This window comes from Heteronotia binoei, chromosome 14 (genome assembly GCF_032191835.1).
Source record: "Heteronotia binoei isolate CCM8104 ecotype False Entrance Well chromosome 14, APGP_CSIRO_Hbin_v1, whole genome shotgun sequence".
Taxonomy (NCBI): Eukaryota; Metazoa; Chordata; class Lepidosauria; order Squamata; family Gekkonidae; genus Heteronotia; species Heteronotia binoei.
In genome coordinates, this window is record NC_083236.1 from 38,897,675 (window position 1) to 38,918,844 (window position 21,170).

General features: G+C 44.1%; 1 protein-coding gene across 2 annotated transcripts in view; it reads left to right on the forward strand.

Moving 5' to 3' along the window:
- The window catches only part of ADAMTS18 (ADAM metallopeptidase with thrombospondin type 1 motif 18), a 151,564-nt gene that overhangs the window by 126,511 nt on the left and 3,883 nt on the right, over nucleotides 1–21,170 (forward strand). For both annotated transcript variants that reach the window (XM_060254040.1, XM_060254041.1), the window contains 4 exons: nucleotides 6,655–6,859; nucleotides 9,448–9,639; nucleotides 10,213–10,425; nucleotides 15,469–15,616. In XM_060254040.1, the coding sequence (XP_060110023.1) occupies nucleotides 6,655–6,859; nucleotides 9,448–9,639; nucleotides 10,213–10,425; nucleotides 15,469–15,616 (758 nt within the window). The remainder of the gene's footprint in view (nucleotides 1–6,654; nucleotides 6,860–9,447; nucleotides 9,640–10,212; nucleotides 10,426–15,468; nucleotides 15,617–21,170) is intronic.

Sequence of the window (21,170 nt, forward strand, 5' to 3'; positions counted from 1 at the left end):
TCAGGGATAGAGTTATTTACTTATTAAACTCTGTTTTGAACCACTCTTCCCCACTGGGTTGTTAGGTCTGTGTTGCAAAATACCTGGAGACTTTGAAGGTGGATCCAGGAGAAGGTGGGGTTTGGGGAGGAGAGGGCCCTCAACGTGGTACATGCTATAGAGCAGGGATGGCCAACAGTAGCTCTCCAGATGTTTTTAGCCTACAACTCCCATCATCCCCAACCATTGGCCATACTGGCTGGGGCTGATGGGAGTTGTAGGCAAAAAAAAATCTGGAGAGCTACCATTGGCCACCCCTGCTATAGAGTCCACCCTTCAAAGCAGCCATTTTTTCTCCAGGGGAGCTGATCTCTGCCAGCTGGAGATCAGTTGTAAAAGCAGGAGATTGCTAGAACCCATCTGGAATCTGACAACCTTGCTTCCTCAAAGGACACCAGGGACATGGTGGTGGGTGTGATGTCACCACTTCCAGGTACAACCTGGAAGTAGCAAAGGGGAACTCTAAGAATCATGGGGTATAAATATTTTAATAACTAAAATACATCAGGTCATTCATAAATGGTTGGATTCAAAACATAGGGTTGGATCCAGAGAATCTTTTCCTGTCTTGGAAGGCATCCCTGCTGCTCAGACAAGTGATTCTTCTGTTCTCAAAAGCACTCCACCCATAAGGATCCAGTTCCTTTGTTTGAATCCAACCTACGGTATGAACAGCCTTTATTTAATGAAATACAGAGTCTGTGATGCATTTTATGTGTTTAGCAATATTTAACCAGTGCAGTCTAATTTTGTGCAAAAGCTAAAGGGGAAAAGGAATATAGGATATAAAATCCAAAAGGAAATTGTAGCAGAACCACAAGAAGGCAGAGATAAGGTTTAATTGGGGTAACATATCATGTGACAGCTTCAGCGATTTCAATGCCTTGAGCCATGTCACTGTCTGAACACTAATTTAAAGTAATCTCACTTGCCAAATAATCTATTTGCATGCGATTAATCTTCTGCCAAGCGTTATTTTTGGACCAATGGGCTTAGCTTCTTGTAGACAGAAAAGCCTTCTATTACATTTCCCTTGGCTTTCTTTGGGATTGTTTGCCTTTGCCTTCTAATTGTGGTTGGCAGCTTCTGAAACATAGCATTTATTGTAATCAGGGAAAAAGCCACACAAGTTGCTATCATCGTATTCCCTTGCTGTTATTGGAAACACCGAGTACATTTTGAAGTTGGGTGTGTAGATCTTAAATGTCCGGTCAAGAGATGCTCACACTGAAACCTTCTGTAGCTTTCTGGAAGAAAGAATACTAATGAAAGTAGAACCCATATTGTGAAAGCCAGCCTGGTACGCTGGCTAGAGTATTGGACTAGGATCCAGGAGATGCAGGTACAAAGCGCCCCCCCCCCCTTGCCATAAAGCTCACTGGCTGACAATGGACCAGTCACATTCTCTTAGCCTAACCAACCTCACGGAGTTGTTGTCAGGATAAGATGCAGGGGGAGAGACTGATGTATGTCATCCCAATTTCTTTGGAATAAGGTAGGATGGAGTCAGGGTACAATAAATAAAATAATGTGGTTAGAGAGTCAGAATGGGGAGACCTAGGTTCAACCACCAAGCTTACTGAATGATGAGGGGCTGGGGCAAAAGGATAGAAAAAGCAGTTGCAAAGCAGTTCCTGGTCTTCCTGTACAAATCATTGGGCCTAGACCACTTTCATTCGGGTTCCAGGCTGGGCTATGGAATGAAGATGGTGCTGGTGGCCCTAGTAGATGATCTCCATCTAAATATAGATCAGGCTATGACTCTGCTGATCTTACTCAACTTATCATCAGCTTTTGACACAGTGAACCATGCTGTTCTGTTGAGATTGCTGGAGACAGAAGTAGGGATTAAGAGATGTGTTTTGGACTAGTTTTAACAGATTTTTTAATGGGCAGAACTCACAAAATTGCTATTAGGGGCAATCTTTTACAGTGTGGAATCTGTATCAGTCTTATCCCACATGCTATTTAATTTCTATGTACAGCCCTCGGAAGGGTTTTGGAGTAGGGTACCACCATTATGCTGATGACACTCGGTTCTTTATTTCTTTATTCAAATCACCTGGTGACACTGTAGAGTCTCTGAACCAGTGCCTGACTATGTTGTTGAATGGCTAAGGGTAAACAAGCTGAAACTTAATCTTGACAAGACAGAGGTAATATTGTGTGGGAAGGCCAAGGCTCTGAAGGTGCCAGTCCCCCCTAGCAACTAACAAGAAGGGTAGGGAGGGACTTACTGGTGGTGGTGGTGGGGAGGCTTTACTATAGAGTTTTGGTCAAATACCAGAGTGTCCCTACAGGGAGTAATGCTGCTGACATTCCTAATTTTTCATGCCATCCTCCCCCCTGCAGGTCAGCTGATCAGTGGAGGGGGGTTGTGGCTGTGGATGGGCATCCCCCACCCAGCTCTTTTTGAAGAACATGGGGCTCCTTTATTTAGTCCAATTCTCCCCCACTGTCTCAGTTAAGAGTCTTGGGGTGATTCTGGATCCAGATTTATTGATGGGTGAAGCAAGCTGATACAGTTGGAAAAAAGACTTTCCACCAACTCCACTTAGGTTAGAAGATGGCCCCCCTCTCTTTGAATCACCTGATCTGCCTGCATAGATTCATGTTGTGGTTATCTTGACACTAGAAGCTAGACTACTGTATTGTACACGCCACATGGGTCTGCTCTTAATGACAACTTAGAAACTCAAGTTGGTGCAGAATGCTGTGGCTTGGTAGCTGTTGATTGCCAGGCAGAATATGCATATCACTCCCACTCTGCAGATACTCCCTTTAGTTACTGATCAGGCACTGAACTCAATTTGAGGTTCAACCCCTTAATAGCATTGAACCCATGTACCTGCAGGAATGCTTCTCCTGTTATGTTCTATTTTGACAGCTCTGCTAATCACAGCAAAGCCTTCTGAAGGTTTTCCCCATGCAAACAGCTAAAATCTGCCAGTTCACACACATTCTCTTTGGTGGCTCTCATGTTAAGGAATGGCCTGCCTGAGGCTATTAAAGTCCCCACACTTCTGTCGTTTTGCAAAAGGCGCAAAACAGAAGTGTTCTAGAGGGCAGTATTGTAGAGAACGTGAGCTGTGATGTAATGGCACAGCTCAGAAAATGGCTTCTGTGAGGGATAATGTGTTTTTTCCTTTGACTTTTTTTAAAAACTAAGAATTGTTGCTATTAGACTTGAATGGTATTACGTTTTATAATCAACTCGCTGATTGATTGAATAGCTTTGTTTTGTTAGGAATCATTGCTATTTGATTCAAATTTTACCATTGTTAACATAGCTTATAGTCAGCTTTTACCAACTGACTGAAGAGCTCTATTGTACATGTGAACCACCTTTGGTGTGTTCACACTACACTAAATAATGCGTTTTACATCTGGATTTTTACTGTGTAAGAATAGCAAAAATTCGGATGTAAAACTACATGTAATCTAGTGTACTGTGAATGCACCATTAGTGTCCCAGTGAGAAAGGTAGACTGCAAAAGAAAATAATATAACCCATAGTGTTACTGTGAGGATAGAGAGGGGAATCATGACTACCATCCTGAACTCCTTGGATCAAGGTCAGAATAGACATGTTAAGAATATAAAACAAAACAAAACTGGAAAATGGAACAGTCTAAGTTTTGATATTCAGCTTCTTCTAGGGATCCCTAAGTAAGGATCCTAGTTGTTACAGTCTTTTTTGCTGTTGTTGGCTTACAATTAACAGGTGGCCATAATGTAGTAAGCCCATGCCTAGATGTTGCTGTGGACCTTTGTAGTAATGCATTGATATCCATAAATTTGAAAATTTTGTGGCACATAGAATATGCTCAGATAGCTCAACAAGCAGCTGCAACCAAAATAAAAATCCTAAGAGATTCAAACATGGGTAAAAGTCACAACTTCTGTATTAAAAAACCCATCAAATCACAATCTAAGTTGCAAGGTAGGAAGGACATTTGATTGCAACTTTCACTTTCCATCACCTTCTGAAATTCCATGGTTCTTTGATTCCCTTGTTAATACATCCGAAGTGTTTGAGGACATTTAATGTCAGCCCCCATTGCAGATGTTGTGACGTTTATACTTTTAGACATCAAGGAAGTAGATGAACTGCATGATAAAACTAACCACTTTGCAGGGCCAAGCCTAACCTAGATGGCTCTCCAGAGGAGGAGTGTCTTTGGCACCTTTTTGTTCAACTTTAGATACCTTAGACATCAGTGTACCTTATTTCATTTTGTAGTACAGAAAGATATCTACTGCAGTTTTATTCTACCCTTCCTGCAAGGAACTCAGGGTGGAATATATGCTTTTCCTCACCATGTCCTCACAATAGACCTATGAAGTAGATTAGGTTGAAAGTGTCTGAATCAAATCCACCAGTTTTGCTTCATGGCAGAATTGGTCCTTTAACCAAAGTCTAGCCCAGTGCTGCTACATCTAAACCATGTTATTCCTCACTTTATCATATTTTCTTGGGATTTTTTCCCTCTGCCAATTTTGTGAAGCCTTTGGTATGCCATGAAGATATATTTGTCTGTCAGTGGTCAGCTGATTAATTTCTCTCCTTTCTTTATATATCTATAAGGAATATATATTATCATCTGCCAGAGGACAGCTTCTAAATCTGCCAAACTCTAATTACAGGACTGCCGAATTGGGAAAGTTCTTTCTTTCTTCATTCATTCCAAAGATTCATTGAGTTTGGTGAAAGTCAGTGTGGTATAGTGGTTAGAGGGCTGGATGTACTTTGGGCAATGACCTGCTTCAGATCCTCACGCACTGTGAAACGCAGTGGGCGAGATTTGGCCAGTCACTTCCTCTCAACCCAGTCTGCCTCACAGAATTATTATGGGATGGAAAGGACAGGATGACCATGTATGCTGTCCTTTGGAGGCAGGGAGGGGCAGGGTAAAAATGTCATAAGTATAGAGTTGAGTTGGCTTTCCTCCTCAAAGGAAATGGAAAGGGTAGATACAGATGGCAGACGTGGACTGCAGTTCTCTTCATTGTAGATGAAAACCTTTAATAATACCCTTCTAATCTGAAGAATGTTAAGAGTTTGTGTACACACAGCTGTCACACTCTCGAGAGCATCTCCAGAAGACCTCTGCTCTCTTCTCCAGTCAGTCTTGACCTCCCTTCAGCTCTGTAACTGGCTTTTTCAACTGCCTAACTGCCACTCTGCCTTGACCTATCAGCTGTCACTCAATAGTCCTTAACATGCATATTGCTGCTGTTCGTCACAACAGCAAATGCAAACCAGTTTAATTGCCATGCCTTCTGCCCCCAAACCAGGGTAACTGTGGCTCAGATTTGGGGGCTTGGGATTTCTAGCAAAGCATCTTCTCAAAATTACAGGGGAGCATTAAAGTTAATCCTGCTTTTTTGTTAATGTCAAAACTTCTGAATCAGGGCCAAGGCGGAAGTGATTCTGGAAGTGTTGTGAATGGATTTGAAATGAATGAATTACACGGACCAGGGACAGGGGGAAGTTCAGTTCAAAGTGGCGACATAGCATGGCACTTTCTCTGTCTACCTTTCCCTCCTGTAACTTTGAATAGCTCTGTTTATCTTGAATATTACCAGTATGCTTCCTCCAATGAAGCAAACTACAAGTCCAAATGATCACTGGAGTTGGAAAACTGCATAGAAGAAAGGTCAGCCTCCTCTTCTTCTACACACCATAGACTTGAACCATTTATTGATTTCCTAGCATTTTGAGTTTCAGTGGTAAATAATCCAGTGTTACCTGTACTGGTGACAAAAAGCAGTAGGAATCCAGTGGTAACTTAATTAACATTTTATGGTGCACCTCCCTCATCTCATAACTCTGTGACCGTGCTGTTTATTTATTTTAAATGACACTTCATATATAAATGTCAGGCTAGGACCTATTGCATTACATTGGATGAAATGGGCTTATTCTGGCTCCAAGCATCTGTGCTACTCTATGGCCGTTTTCCCACTGACCTTACTCCGGAGCAACGTTTCTCTTTACCGTGCAGCGTCTGCGCGGATTTCCCACCAACTGCTGCGCACAACCAGGAAGAGCCGCAGCTTTTGCGTCGCAGATGTAAACTGGTTTTTAGCGGTTTACATCTGCGACGCAAAAGCCACGGCACTTCCTGGTTGTGTGCAGCAGTTGGTGGGAAATCCACGCAGACGCTGCGCAGTGAAGAGGGACGTCGCTCCAGAGTAAGGTCAGTGGGAAAACGGCCTATGAGTAATACGAGTTCTCCTATGAAGAAGAAGAGCCCCGTGGCGCAGAGTGTTAAAGTTGCAGTACTGCAGTCCTAAACTCTGCTCATGACCTGGGTTTGATCCCCTGGCAGAAGCTGGGTTTTCAGGTAGCCGGCTTGAGGTTGACTCAGCCTTCCATCCTTCCGAGGTCGGTAAAATGGGTACCCAGCTTGCTGGGGGGAAAGTGTAGATGACTGGGGAAGGCAATAGCAAACCACCCCATAAAAAGTCTGCCATGAAAACATTGTGAAAGGAACATCATCCCAGAGTTGGAAACGACTGGTGCTTGCATAGGGCACCTTTCCTTTTTTCCTGATCACCTTTGGATCCAAACCAAGGATCTAAACCCAATGAAACTGTTCTTTCTTGAAGTTGGTTGGCAGGTCAATGGAGTGTTTGCAGCCAGACCTGTGGCGGAGGAGAACAAAGCCGTCAGATACAGTGTGTCCAGAGAAAGAACTTCCAGAAGGAGGAAATCGTGGCCCATGCTCTCTGCCCCGTGAGCACTCCAGCACAAATACAGACATGTAATAACCAAGACTGCCCACCAGAATGGAGTCCTGGCCCCTGGTCTCAGGTAATTAAGAGAAATAACTAGCATTAACTCATTTCATATTGCAAGTAGTATAGCACAATGCCCAGCCGTTAAGCCATCATCACCAGGAGGCTGCAGTGGAGAGAAAAGAGAAAAAAATAGTTCCTCCGTGCCTCTCGTATGAGGACAGCACTGTTGGTGGCAGATGCGGATGGGAACAATTTGCCCCCTCCCCTCTACCCATTGCACATTCCCAACCCACATGGCTGTTACTCTTTGCAAGTCCTGCAACCCAGGAAATCAAGTTTCAGAAATGACCAGGGGCAGGAGGGGAGAGCTGGGAAGGTCAGGGATTCCTGCACAGACCTCACAAAGTCCTTACACTGGATCCTTACCCTTACCCTTCCAGGGCTGGTGCTAGGCTTTCTGGCGCCCAAGGCGAATCACCCACTAGCGCCCCCCCCTTATTAAAAAAATAGGGGAAATGAAGAGCGCCAAACTTGAAACTTTTCACATTTTTAATTTACGGATTTTTAATTTTAATTTTTTTTTAAAAAATGTGATATTTTATAAAAAAAAATCGTGAGAATAAGTGCTTGCTGGCCACACCAGGAAAGAGGGTGGCGGGATAGGATGAGGTGGGAGACCAAGTCACACATTGGGGAGAGAGGGGTGGCTTGGCAATGGGAGAAGACAAGGTGACAGTGGTCAGGAGCCAGAGTAATGAGTCTGGGAGGCCAGTGGTGCCCCCTAGGCCAGTTGGTGCCCTAGGCGACTCCCTATTTTGCCTACTCCCACACACCGGCCCTGCAGCCCTCTGCACTGAACTACAGCCTAACCAGTTTATAATAGTAGAGCAAATAAGGATATGACATAACATACAGATGTTTCCCCAAAAGTACGCATTTAATGTTGGGTTCTTATCGGCAACACTGTGATAATAATGTGTGCTCTTCCTTTTGATAATGTAATTCCAAGCAACTTGATATCTATCCTGGCACAGAAAACACTGTGCTTAGAAGCATAGATGGTAGCCTGGAGCCTCAGGCAAATTCTGAGAGACACATGCCTCTGCTTCAGAAAGACACAGGAAATCTTGACAGCTTTCACGCTGTAAGTGAAATACACGTTTGCCATTTTGTAAAGCTGCCAAGACAGGCATTATTACAGGGCTGTAATCTGAGCGAATAAGCTCCTTGCAAAGTCTTTCAGGGTAGTCCAGTAACCACTCTGAAGCTGTGAAAGGGAAAAAAAAGTCTTTGCTTAATGAACATTATGGAAATTGAAAATGTTGGGTTAAACCCAACCTTCAGCCCTGCTTTGTACTGCAGTCCTCCCATGCCTCTAATGCCATTCCCAAAGGTTGCTCAAAAAACCAAGAAAGGCACCCTGACCAGGATACCCCAGGTAAGCCTGATCTTGTCAGATTTTGGAAGCTAGGCATGATCAACTCTGGCAAGCACTTGGATGGGAGACCTTAGAATCCCAGAACCGAGAGGGCAGGGGCAGGCTTTATCCAGACAATCTTTGAATATCCTCTATGCCCCCAAGTAGGGTGCACACACACTCATGCACACACACATGCACACAGAAATACAAAAATACAAAAAACCCCTCTGTCTGTCTGTCTATCTGTCTGTCTGTCTGTCTGTCTGTCTCTCTCCATCCATCCATCCATCCATCCTTAAATGAAGAGAGAATAATGTAGCCATATTAATAGGAATAATAGCCAGTTTTGGCTTCGCCCACCTGCTGAGAATTGTTCTTTCTTGGTGAGATAAAGTCAGTCCCAGGTAATTTTACCACATTTGAATTAGGGGTTTTCCAGTTTGCTGTTCCACAGATTTTCATAATCAACAGCCTGCTTTATTGAGTTAAACTGTGAAACTATTATCAATACAAACAGGCTAAAATATGTTGACACAAGCTGAGAATTAAGATCATGTGCATAAAAAGGATGGCTGGACCCCATTGGGTTGAATCTTAGGACTCCCTCCTGCTAAATACTGAGGTTTGATCTGGAGGATGAAGGCTTGTTCTAGAGAAAATGTGTCATAAATAGGCATGGACATGAATCAAAGCATGAGCTGTGATTTGTGCTAAAAATGGCCAATTTGTGATTCATTATGAATTGGCAAATGGTGCTGCAATTGGCAAATGGTGCTGCACATGAAATAAAAATGAAAAAGCTTGTTTTGGGGTGGTTGTCTGTGTCATCATTGGTGGGGGATCCTTCTTGCAAGCCATAATATGCCCGGTGCAATGACATCACTTCTGGATGATGTAGTCAAACTGGTCACGTTGTGGCATGCCTGCACTTTCTCACCCTTTTGGAGTCGTTCCATGCCTTCTCGAACTGAATGGACCAATGAACCATGAATTGTTCTGGAAATAAAAAAATGGACCGAACTACCATTTTCAAATTGGGTAACCCAACAAACCATGAAACAAAACAAACCACTGTTTTTGCATTCTGTGCCAATCCCTAGTAATAAGATTTAACCCTATGAGTACTTCCATAACCAAGAATATGAATGAAGTCTGGTTGGTCCATCGTTCTACAGTGAAAGAGAAGTGCCAGATTAAATTTCTTTACATCTGACCTTAAATCCTCTCTCCCTCCCATAAAGTGTTCCAAAACTTGTGGAAGAGGCATTGCAAAACGTGACATTTTTTGCAAAAGTGTGGGATCCTCTGTGATGAAAATCCTGCCAGAGAGCATGTGCAATGGTGAACCAAAGCCTGAAATGCAACAGATGTGTGTGTTGATACGGTGTCCTAAAAATGAACGTCTTCAATGGGTTATTTCTGCTTGGAGTGAGGTAAAGTAATGGGCATGCAATATGAGGTTCACAGATTGGTTGTTCACATATCTGCTTATTTTATATTCCAAAAAAGTGATATGGTTTACTGCTAATACACAAGCTGTGCCTTCAGAAAACAATGTTCTAATGGTGATAGTGGTGTCCTCTTAATACTGACTTCTAATAACCCATTCATCCATTTCCAGGCCAGTGAAAAACAGTGCTTCCAATGTGTGTTGGGTCTAGTTCCTTGGGAAAGATGCTTAGGTACTATGGAGACCATGAAGTCCCAAGGTGGTTTTGTAGAGCCAGCCTTAGCTTATACATTAAAATGCTTTAGGATGATAAGTCTTCAACATTGTCTTGAAGTCTCTCTCAATGAGTTTGGCCAAGACAATGGCTGTGTAGTTGTCCATAGTTTAGTAAAGAGAATTTCCCAATTTCTTGTGAGGAAGCAATGGAATGCTCTCCACTACCACTGTGTTCCGGGCAAGATAAAGCAACTTCACTGGAGAGAAGTAAATTGCATGCCAGAAACACTGTCAAACCTTCAGCTCCTGCCCAAATGTGTGTGTGCTTTGCCCTCTGCAGTGTTCAGCCACCTGTGGCCCAGGTACAAGGAGGCGAGAAATGCAGTGCAGTGAGAAGAGCATCGGTGGTAAACTGATCACCTTCCCCCAACGGCGATGTCGAAACCTGAAGAAGCCAAATGTAGAGCTGGAAGAAGTGTGCAACAGAGGAGTTTGTCCGCTGCATCATGTGTACAACAGGGTGTCAGGATGGTACTCTTCACCTTGGCAGCAAGTAAGAAAGATGGCTTAGACAGAGGGTCTAATGCAATCATCTTTGGAGATGTCTCCCAGTGAGACTCTTTGCTCCAGTTGCAGTGCAGCCCTAAGCAGAGTTGCACCCTTAGCCATTAACTTTGAAGGGCTCAACTCTGTTTAGGATTGCACTGTTGATGTAGCAGTCAAGGGCAACTCTGTCCAATGTTTCTGATATTTACATCCCACCTATAGCGGCATCAGCCTAGGTAAATCATCCTTTTTATCCCAGTAGCTCCCCTCTAAGAGTTGAGGGTAGCACATATAACTCTTCTCTCAATTTATCCTCACAGTAACTCTGTGAGGCAGTCTGAAAGAGATAGTGACTAGTCCAAGCTAATACAAAGGCATCTGTTAGGGTTTTTTTTTTTAAAAAAATGATGAGAACATCCAATAACTTGTCTTCTGTCCCAACATCCAAAGTGGTAGTATCTCTAAAGGACAACAACAGGTGCTATGTCTGCACATTCGAACCAGACCTTAGGTTATCTGCTAATGGTCACTTGACTGTCCACCCACCTGTCTATCCACCCATCCAGTTTTTATCATGTCCTTCCTCCAAGGAGCTCAGGATGGCCTACATAATTCTCCTTTGCTCCATTTTGACTTCCCAATATCCCTAGGAGTTAGATTAGGCTGAGAGCGAATGATTTGCCTGAGGTCACCAAGTGGGTGCTGCAACTGGATATTTCAGTCTGAGCCTCCCCAGTCCCGGCATCCCTACCTAAAACCCACATTCTGCAAAACCTATTCTGCGAACCTTCTTCTGTGCAATTCTCAGCAACCTTCCGTGAATCCTGTATGCAGCATTCTACGGATCTTTTTTTCTCCCCGTCATTCTTCTGAGAGCTGCACTGTGGTTGAACCATTACAAATCTTTATGTGTGATGTCCTTAGGGATCTGCAGAGCCTGTCTGGAATTCTTTAAATAGCATGATTGATTACTGGATCAGTCTGTATTTGTTTTGCAAACAAGCTTCTGTATTTTGGAACACATCTATGTATGAGTCACATATCCCTAAGACAAGCACTTCTTCAATAGCTGACACACACAACTGCCTAACCTTCATTCATAATCAGCTGAAAGTGATCACATTTCATCTTGGAGACGTGATGTTCATAGACAGATAGAGTCACATATTTGCTAACATTACAGGGGTTTCCTTGGAAATGACCATCTCCCCCATATATATCATGACACAATTCTCACCTTTTTTGCTACACGGAACAACAAACAAGTTCCAATCACGTCTTTGCTGCCCGCAGGCAGCTCTGTGGAGCCACTTTGCAGGTTGAAGATTCTAAAACTAAGTCAACACATGTTTTCAAGTGTTAATCTCTTGTTGGTTGACTGTTTTCTCATCAGTTGTGTATATGGGGCATGTATGTACAGTTTCAGTGTAAAGGATCATCTGTTGAGAAATACTTGAACCATACTTCAGTATTCTTAGGATTAGCTCTTTAAGCAGTTTTTATATCAAGAGGGAAATAGATTTGTAAATGTTGATCATGGGTTGGACTCGTACTGTCCAAGTCTTTGCAGGGAGCTTGGTCTGTGGTTCTAAGACAAATCAAGACTAGAGAATCTGAATATCATCTTGTGGCAGACTCTTCCCTCACTGTTTTCAAGGTCCTGATTACCTTTCTGTTCCAGCCTTGATGGCTCAGGCTAGCTTTATCTCACCAGATCTTTGAAGCTAAGCAGGGTTAGCCCTGGTTAGTACTTGAATGAGAGACCACCAAGGAAGTCCAGAGTTGCTATGCAGAGATAGGTAATGATAAACTATCTCTATATGTCTCTTGCCTTGAAAACCCTATGGAGTCAACATCAGTCACCAGTTACCTTTCAATCCCTTTCCTACATTCTTCCACATCTGGTGGGTGGGCATATGAAGTCACCACTTTATTATTTCTTTCAGTCACTGACCCATTGACTGCAATGCATTTAGAAAAATGTATCTCTGCTTTGAGCTGAAGTGAATATAATTAAATGTATGACATTTTTATTTATTTATTTATTTATTTATTTATTTATTTATTTATTTATTTATTTATTTTTATTTTATTTGATTTGATTTATATCCTGCCCTCCCCACCGAAGCAGGCTCAGGGCAGCTTACAACATAAAATCTCACAGACAATTAAAATTAATAAGTATTAAAATTACACATTCAGTAATAAAACAGATATTCAATGGTTAAAACAGTTAAAAGAGTGGCGACGGCCTTCTTCCACTTCTCTTAAATACTAGTGCCGTGTCAATTAAATGCCAGCTGGAAGAGGACAGTCTTGCAGGCCCTGAGGAACTGCACGAGGTTCCGCAAGGCCCTCACTTCATCTGGCAGTTGGTTCCACCAGCCGAGGGCTGCAATTGAGAAGGCCCTGTCTCTGGTTGATTTTAATCTGGCCTCTTTCAGCCTGGGGATTACTAATAGATTTTGTGATCCCAATCTGAGTACTCTCTGGGGAACATGTGGGGAGAGACAGTCCCTAAGGTAGGCAGGTCCTAGGCCAGTGATGGCTAACCTTTTCAGCTTGGTGTGTCGAAAATCAGGAAAAAGTGTAGTCTTCCTCGGGTCGCGTGTCACTTCACCGTGTCACTTCAAGAAATATCAATAATTTGATGATATCTGCAGCCCCAATAAAGAAACAGGGTTGCCAAGTCCAATTCAAGAAATATCTGGGGGCTTTGGGGGCAGAGCCAGGAGACTTTGGGGGTGGAGCCAGGAGACATTGGGGTGGAGCCAGGAACAAGGGTGTGACAAGCATAATTGAACTCCAAGGGAGTTCTGGCCATCACATTTAAAGGGACAGCACACCTTTTAAAATGCCTTTCTTCCATAGGAAATAATGAAGGATAGGGGCACCATATTTTGGGGCTCATAGAATTGGACTCCCTGGTCCAATCGTTTTGAAACTTGGGGGGGGTATTTTGGGGAGAGGGGGATCCCCTGCCCCCACCTGGGGATTGGTAACCCTGCAGGAAAGGGTGTATCTTTTTTTCTTCCCGCCTTTTCTCCTCCAGCGCTTGCCAAGGGGGGGGGGCGACCCAATGCTCCCCTCCCCTTGCTCTTTTGCAACCCACACACAGCCCCCATCGCCCACCCCCTTCCTCCTCTTCCAAGCTGAAAAGGGCAGCTTGTCCTTTAAATCTGAAACCCTGCCTCCGGCAGGCGGCCATCAGAAAGAGCGAGAGAGCAAAGTGAGAAAGATCATGTTGGTTGCAAAAAAAAAAACCCAGGACCGGGTGGAGGAGGAGGAGGAGGGGGGGCAGCCCCACAACAGACCCAAGAGCGACGCCCCCTCGGGCATTGCACCCCACACACACTGCTGCAATGCCATCTCTGCCTCCCCCCCCCCCCCGCCGCTCCGTGCAAACAAACGGAAAAAAACACGCCTGCCTTGCTCCTGCATTTGCAAAGCCCCAGCATTGCAAAGGCGCGACCCGCTGAGGAGGGCACTTCTTCCCCCCCCCCGCCTCTTTTTTTTGCAATGCTCTTTTTTTCTTTCTTGCTGTACCCACCTATTTCCTCAGGCCCCGGGGAGGGCGGGAAAAGGGGGTTGCAAAGCTCGGCCCTGTTGCGAGGAGGAGGAGGCGCGTTTGGCTGCCTCTGCTTTGGGTGGGGGACGGGTTGTGCCAGGAGGCTGTCTCCTCCCACCCCCAGGTCAAGGCGAGGCACTGGCAGCGTCGGCCAACCTTCCCTCCCACCCCCACCCCTGGCCTGGAGCCGGGAAAGCCTCCGAAGGACTTGCAGCTCGCCACGCTCCTTGGTTTCCGGTGTGTCAGCCAAATTGCCTCGCGTGTCACCAGTGACACGCGTGTCATAGGTTCGCCATCATGGTCCTAGGCCATTTGCTCACAAGACATCTTATGAGCAAATAGACCTCACAGGATAGCACAAAGCAAGAAAAAGAGAACATATAAAGCACCAAACAAATAATGGCAATAAAACCATTATCAGCTATCACAACAGCTCAGTTCAGATTTGAAATGAAACAGTGATTTAATGAAACTTACGAAACTCATCACATTAACTATGGCTAGTGCAGGTACCTCAAACCAGAATATGAAGCTTGTTTATTAACCTCAATTAGTACTAACTTCCTTATGATTTATCTTTTTTTCTCACTGATGGTCTGTGCCTGCCCTACCTGTAGAGTCACTTAGCAAACTCAGCTCAAAATAGAAACTGTTTGAGAATCAGTGTGGTGTTGTGGTTAAGAGCAGTGGGCTCTAATCTGGAGAACCGAGTTTGATTCCCCACTCCTTCATATGCTGGTTGACCTTGGGTCAGTCACAGTTCTCTCAGAACTCTCTCAGCCCCACCTACCTCACAGAGTATCTGTTGTGGGGAGAGGAAGGGAAGGTGATTGTAAGCCACTCTGAGACTCTGTCGGGTCATGAACAGCAGGGATATGAAACCGGCTCTTCTTCTTCTGTGCTCCATCCACAAGTGGTTTGCACAAGTAACCTTCTCCCATTTATTGCACTGAGACGATGGATGGGGGGTGGGGAGGGAAGGAGAGAAACCAATCTTCTTACTCCTATGTTTCCTGCAGTGAAGACCCCTGTGGTTTAATACCCAAACTAAGTTAGCATTCACAACTTGCTTTTTATGTTCTATAAAGTGTATCTGATTCAATGCACTTGTATGTTTACTGTAGCAGTGGACATGGAAGATGTGTGTGCTCTTCAGAGGGCTTTTATGAGAATGAGAACTCTGGGCCTGAACACTCTTAAGTGGTAGGCAGGTAGTGTTTTGAATAGAAACAGAAATACACAGGGACATATGAGTAAGACGGGCCTGCAAGCATCTTCAGAGGTGGTCTTCATGATTTTGCATGTATAGGGATTTCCATCAAAATCAGTCGTGGACATTCATTTTGCTGGGGCTTTGGTGTTGAAAAGACTGATGCAAAAGTTTTAGCCATATTCCAAGAAGGGAAGGTGCACATCTGTGGCTCATTGGCATTCCAAGTGCAACTGAAGACTCTGAAACCTCTTATTTTCCCCTTCTTGCAGTGCACAGTGACCTGTGGAGGAGGCGTGCAGACCCGGACCGTGCAGTGCCTTCGGCAGGGTCAGCCATCGGCAGGCTGTCTGCCCCACCAAAAGCCAGCAATATCAAGGGCTTGCAATACTAATTTCTGTCTTGCTCCTGAGAAAAGAGGTAAAAGTGCCCGTTCTTGTTAGTAAATTTGTGGCCAAACAGCTCTTGAAAAGATTCTCTTATTGTTCAGGGTATGTAAAAGCTCATGGTCAATGAATTCTCAGACAAGGCAGAACTATAGGAAGAGAGAGTGAGTGAAGGCAAAACGTGAACAAAACTAGATGTCGGCGGGGTCGTTTTGTAGAAAAAGTGAAGCTCATCCAGGGATTGTTATGTAGCTGCATCTACTATTCAATGGACAAGGTGGGAAGGAGGAGGGGGAACCCTCAGAATGGTTCAGGAGCTGTGCTCCTGTGAGCTCCCACTGAATCCAAGGCTTGTTGGGGTGATAATGTTGGAAGCCCTGCAGTGTTACCTCTAGTGAGACGCTTCACACATGTGTACAAATTTTTTAATGTCCCGTCACTTGGCAGTGGCCAACTGAATGCATGAGCAGACCTTACTGAGCCACAAGGAGTTTGTGACAATTTAGTGCGTTGCTGTCATTGAATCACGGACTGCTTGTTCATGCTGGCAAGCTGTTACTTGATGGCAATGCTAAAGTCATCAAGCGATGAGCATCCATGTATGAGTCAGCATGAATCCACAAGAATCTTGACTGGCCATGCAGAATGGAGGAATAGCCTGAAATAGGTTACTGGTTCATTGCAAACTGTTTACTTCTAAATAGAGTTCTTGCCAAATTCTGAAGTACCACACCCTCTGACATTTGGCAGGAATTCTTCAAGATGGCTATTTTTGAGGGGGGGGGAAGTATTACCCGCTTTCTATCTTGGTAGAACACATATCTGCACATACACCCCATCCCCTTCTGGTCTTCTCACTGGATTTCTTACCCAGCGTCTGTTACTCATTTTGTTTCCTCCTTCTCCCTTCCCCCTGCTTGCAGCTGTAGAAGTCCTTTTTGACTTTATTGTAAGTAGGTCTTCAGGCTCTGGAGATCAATTATCTCTTCACCGCTTTCTAAGTCTCTGTCTCCACCAGCGAACGTGGCCAGCTGTGCTGGAACCGTTTGGAAGCCAATCACTCTCAATTACCCACCACATAGCTCCAGCTTGGTGAGTCATTGGGGAGAGATTGAGGGGAAAGAAATGAGTCTTTCAGGGAAAGTTAGCGTGCTTCCCTAGACAGGCTGGGTCAGCTCCTCTGCTCGTTTTTCCTCATTTCCATCCGTCTGCTAGGCACCGTAACATATAGCCTGTAAGTCTGCTTGGAACAGAAAATAAATATTGTTTAAAGGAGAGCCATGCATACAATGGCTAATCCCCTCCCCTCAAAAAATATAGGTGCATGCTTCGGAGGTCTAAAGGCTGTTCCTCTGAAGACAAAGCAATGTCATGAAACAGGCTGGGGCAGGAGACTACAAATGATAGGATTTCCCCTGTTCCAGTCCTTCACTGTTCCCCGAGGACCATTCTGTCCTGCTTTGCAAATCTTCTTGCACTGCTTTAACTAAGACAGTTGTTCAGATTGCTTGTGAAATTGGATCGTGTTAGGTTTGCTGCAGTTTCTGTTTCTTCCTGTCTGTTTTGGCACATCACTAAATGCACCTTGTAAGAGAGACTGTTGATACAGTCTTGTGTCTGATTCCATGAAGATTGCATTCTTTCTGTTTTATCTGTAAGTGTAAAATTTGGAATTTTTTTAAAAGCACAGGGTGGTGGAAACCATTGAAAGTTGATGATTTAAGACCCTTAAGCTTCAAAGACAATACCAGAACTCTAAAATCGCTGGAGAAAAATGAATAGGAAGAATCCAAGAAGCATCCTGGTGATGATTATTTGAGTTGCCAGCATGCAATCATGTCGGGTGCTCCAGTGTCTTTAACAGATAGGTGGCGGGGCAACATTCAATACAGCTTCCAGCACTGCAGTCATGTTAAGGGACACACTGTTAAAGCCAAACATCTTTTAGTCGCTGTGCTCTTTTCACTCACAGGACATCTACTTAATAAACAGGACTCTGAAGACTAATAAAATTTGATTTCTGGCATGAGCTTTCATAGACTAAAGTCCAGTTTTCCAGATACCATGTGGTGTCTCTTCACTGCCTTTTATGTGGGAGATATAGAGGAAAGTTGATTCATTTGAAAGGTAGTTTTGGAGGAGAGTTTTATAGATACCATGGGCTATCAAAAAGACAAATCAGTGGGTTCTAGATCAAGCCCGAACTCTTCCTAGAAGCTAAAATGACTAAACTGAGGCTACTGTACTATGGTCACAAAGAGTCGCTGGAAAAGACAATAATGCTAGGGAAAGTTGAAGGCAACAGGAAAAGAGGAAAACCCAACATGAGGTGGATTCTCTCAAACCAGGAAGCCATAGTCCTCAGTCCTGAACAATGCTGATAACAATATTGTTTTGGGGGACATTAATTCATAGGGTCATTGTAAGTTGGAAGCAACTTAACTGCACTTAATACGCATATACACACAGAGAGGAGAAACTTCAGAGTCAAGGGACCATAAAATAGAGGAAGTACCATACTGAGATGTAAATCTGATAAAAAAAATCAGAGGCCATTCACTAGTTTTGCTAAGCTTGTTAACACCAGTCATTGATAAGGAATCCCAGATGTTGCTCATTAACAACTGTAGTGACTAAAGTCCATTTCCTGTGGGCTCTTTAACCCACTTTTGCTTTTGAAGGCATGCAGGTTTTTTTTAGAAAAGTTCCACACATCTTAAAAGTTAAATCTGTATAAAGTAAAATTCTAAAGGCAATAGGGTTGCCAGCCCCCAGATCCTGGTGTGTGGGTCCCCTTCTTTGGGGGTCTTTGATCCACTGCCAGGCAGTTGGTTGGTGGGGGAAACCCCACCCCAAACAGGGGCATTACTGTGTGACATCCTTCATGTGATGACATCACTTCCAGGTGACATCATTGCACCAAGGACATGCAACAAAACCATACAATTTTGCCCCCAAACCAGAGCATGGTGTGGGACATCGCCAAAGGAATGATGTCACTTTTAAGTGACATCATCACATTGGGGATGTCATGTATGGCGTCCCACCCCCCCCACCCCCAAAAAACCCCACGTTTCCCTGCGTCAATGGCAAGGGGACCTGGCAACCCTGAAAGGCAAATGGAGTTTCAAAAAAGATTTCACACACTTTAAGGATAAAGCACTGTCCTCTTGCAGTTAATGAAGCTTTAATCTGTGTTCCCTAAAACCTATTTTGATCTTTGTGTGTTTGTGTACTTTATCCTTTAGGTGTCTGAAACCTCAGGAAAAATCTATTCACCTTCAGAACCCCAGACAGGTTTAAAGAGCCTATTTAGGTTTAAAGATTCCTATTCTTGGTTACTGTTTGCCTTACCCAGGAGGGGTCCCCAGCTTTTTTGAGCCTGGGGGCACCTTTTGGCATTCTGGCATAGCATGGTGGGCAGAGCCACAAAATAACTGCCACAGGAGGCAGAACCAGCCACAAAGTGGCTGCAGCAGCTTACCTTCAGCCACACAATGAAACTTCCTGTTCTCTCATGGAAGCTACTGCCAAAGCAATGTTTTTAAAAAATTGGCACAGCTAATCAGATCTCTGGTGGCCAATCATAAGCCTTGCTTGTCCAAACCCACACCTGGCTGGCCCTACTCACTTTCTAAAAACATTTGATGGGAACCAGGAGAGGTTCAATGGGTGCCATGGTGCCAATGGGCACCCCATGGGAGACCCCCAATCCTTCATATCATCACAAAATCTAAGATTCCCTACCCCTTACTGGTGCTAACTAGCTTGCCTACACTAGTGAATAGTCTGTATATTTTCTTGATTATATTGGGATGTTACAGAGTTACATCTCACTCGAGCTTTGATAGCACTTTGAGAAGGATATCTGCTTCATAACGGCAGAGTCATTTGTCAGTCTTATGCATCTTAAAGGATGACAAATTAGACCTGGATAAGTACTGAGGTGTGGCAAGTTACATTGCACCCAGAACAATGACAGCAAACTTAACTTAGATCCAGTAGGGGGAGGATGGAGGAAAGGTCTCAGCAGAGATCTAAAGGGAAATCCCCTTCATGTGTGGGGAACCCCTTCATCAAGGGTAGGATTACGTTTTTTTTTTTTAAAAAGTCATTGATTATAAAAAAAAATATGGATGATATTATCTAAACTAAATTCAAATATACATGAAAAGTCTGTCCTGGTTCAACAGGGCAATTTTAGTCCTGTAACACAGTGATTTTCTGGATCCCCAGCACCACCCTCTTCTTGTTCAGTGTCACAGCTCCTAACATCTAACCAGCTTGGATCTTGCAGATAAATTTCCTGTAGCGTAGGCACTTCCATCCCATTAGGTGGAAAGAGATAGGAAATCACAGTAGTTTGTTGGGGATACATCAGTGAGTTAGCAGTTTATTTATCAGCTCTCACAAATCAGTTCTTCAGGGCACTGCAAGCCATAGTGAAATGGCTCAGGCAGAGCAGATTGAAGTTGAATCCAGCAAAGACAGAGGTCCTGTGCCTAAGTCGCAGTGGCCTGGGTAGAGAGATCCCTCTGCCGGCCTTTGATGGGACACCATTGGTGCTAGCTTCGAAGATCAAGAGTTTAGGGGTGCTCCTGGAGCCGTCGCTGGTAATGGAGGCCCAGGTAGAGCCACTGCCAAGTCCACATTTTACCATTTCAGATGGATAAGGCAGTTGGCTCCATACCTACAATGTAGCGACTTGGCAACAGTGATCCATGCGACGATCACTTCAAGAATTGACTACTGTAACACCCTCTACACGGGGCTGCCCTTGACTCAAATTTGGAGGCTGCAACTGGTGCAAAATGCAACAGCCAGGTTCTTAATGGAGCTGCCTGTACAGGCGCACATTCAGCCTGTGCTGGAAACATTGCAGTGGTTGCCTATGACCTTCTGGATTTGCTTCAAGGTGCTGGTCATAACCTTTAAAGCCCTATATGGCCTGGAACCTGCCTACCTTCAGGACCACCTCTCCCCATATGCACCCCAGAGAGCACTCCGTTCAGGGTCTCAAAATCTCCTTAAGATCCCTGGACCGAAAGAGGCTTGATTGTCCAGCACTAGAGCCAGAGCATTCTCAGTAACAGCCCCTGCTTTGTGAAACGCCCTCCCCGAAGACATCAGGGCCCTGTGGAACCTGCCACGGTTCCACAAGACCGAGTAATTTAAATTTGCTTTTAATGGTTGAAGGGAGGTAGCTATTACTCCACAGCACTGACAATCCCACTGAATTTTATACTGAAACAAGAACATCAGAGAAATTAGAAATGTACATCTTGGTTTTAGGATTGTAAATTGTATGAATGATTTTATTATGTATCTTGTTTTTAATGTGTATGTGGTTTAATTTGTTGTTGTTAGCTGCCCTGAGCCCATTAGGGGAGGGCAGGTTATAAATTTGATAAAATAAAATAAAATAAAAAATAAAAATGAAATAAATAAATAAATCTCATTTTAGCATAAGCTCTGCTGTTTCTGACAATATGGCTCACAAAAGTTTGTGGCTCAACTTTCATAGGTTGTGGGTTTCAGAGCAACCTGTGTTCAAGGAAGCAGCTCTGCAATCCCTTAGGATTTTCTTC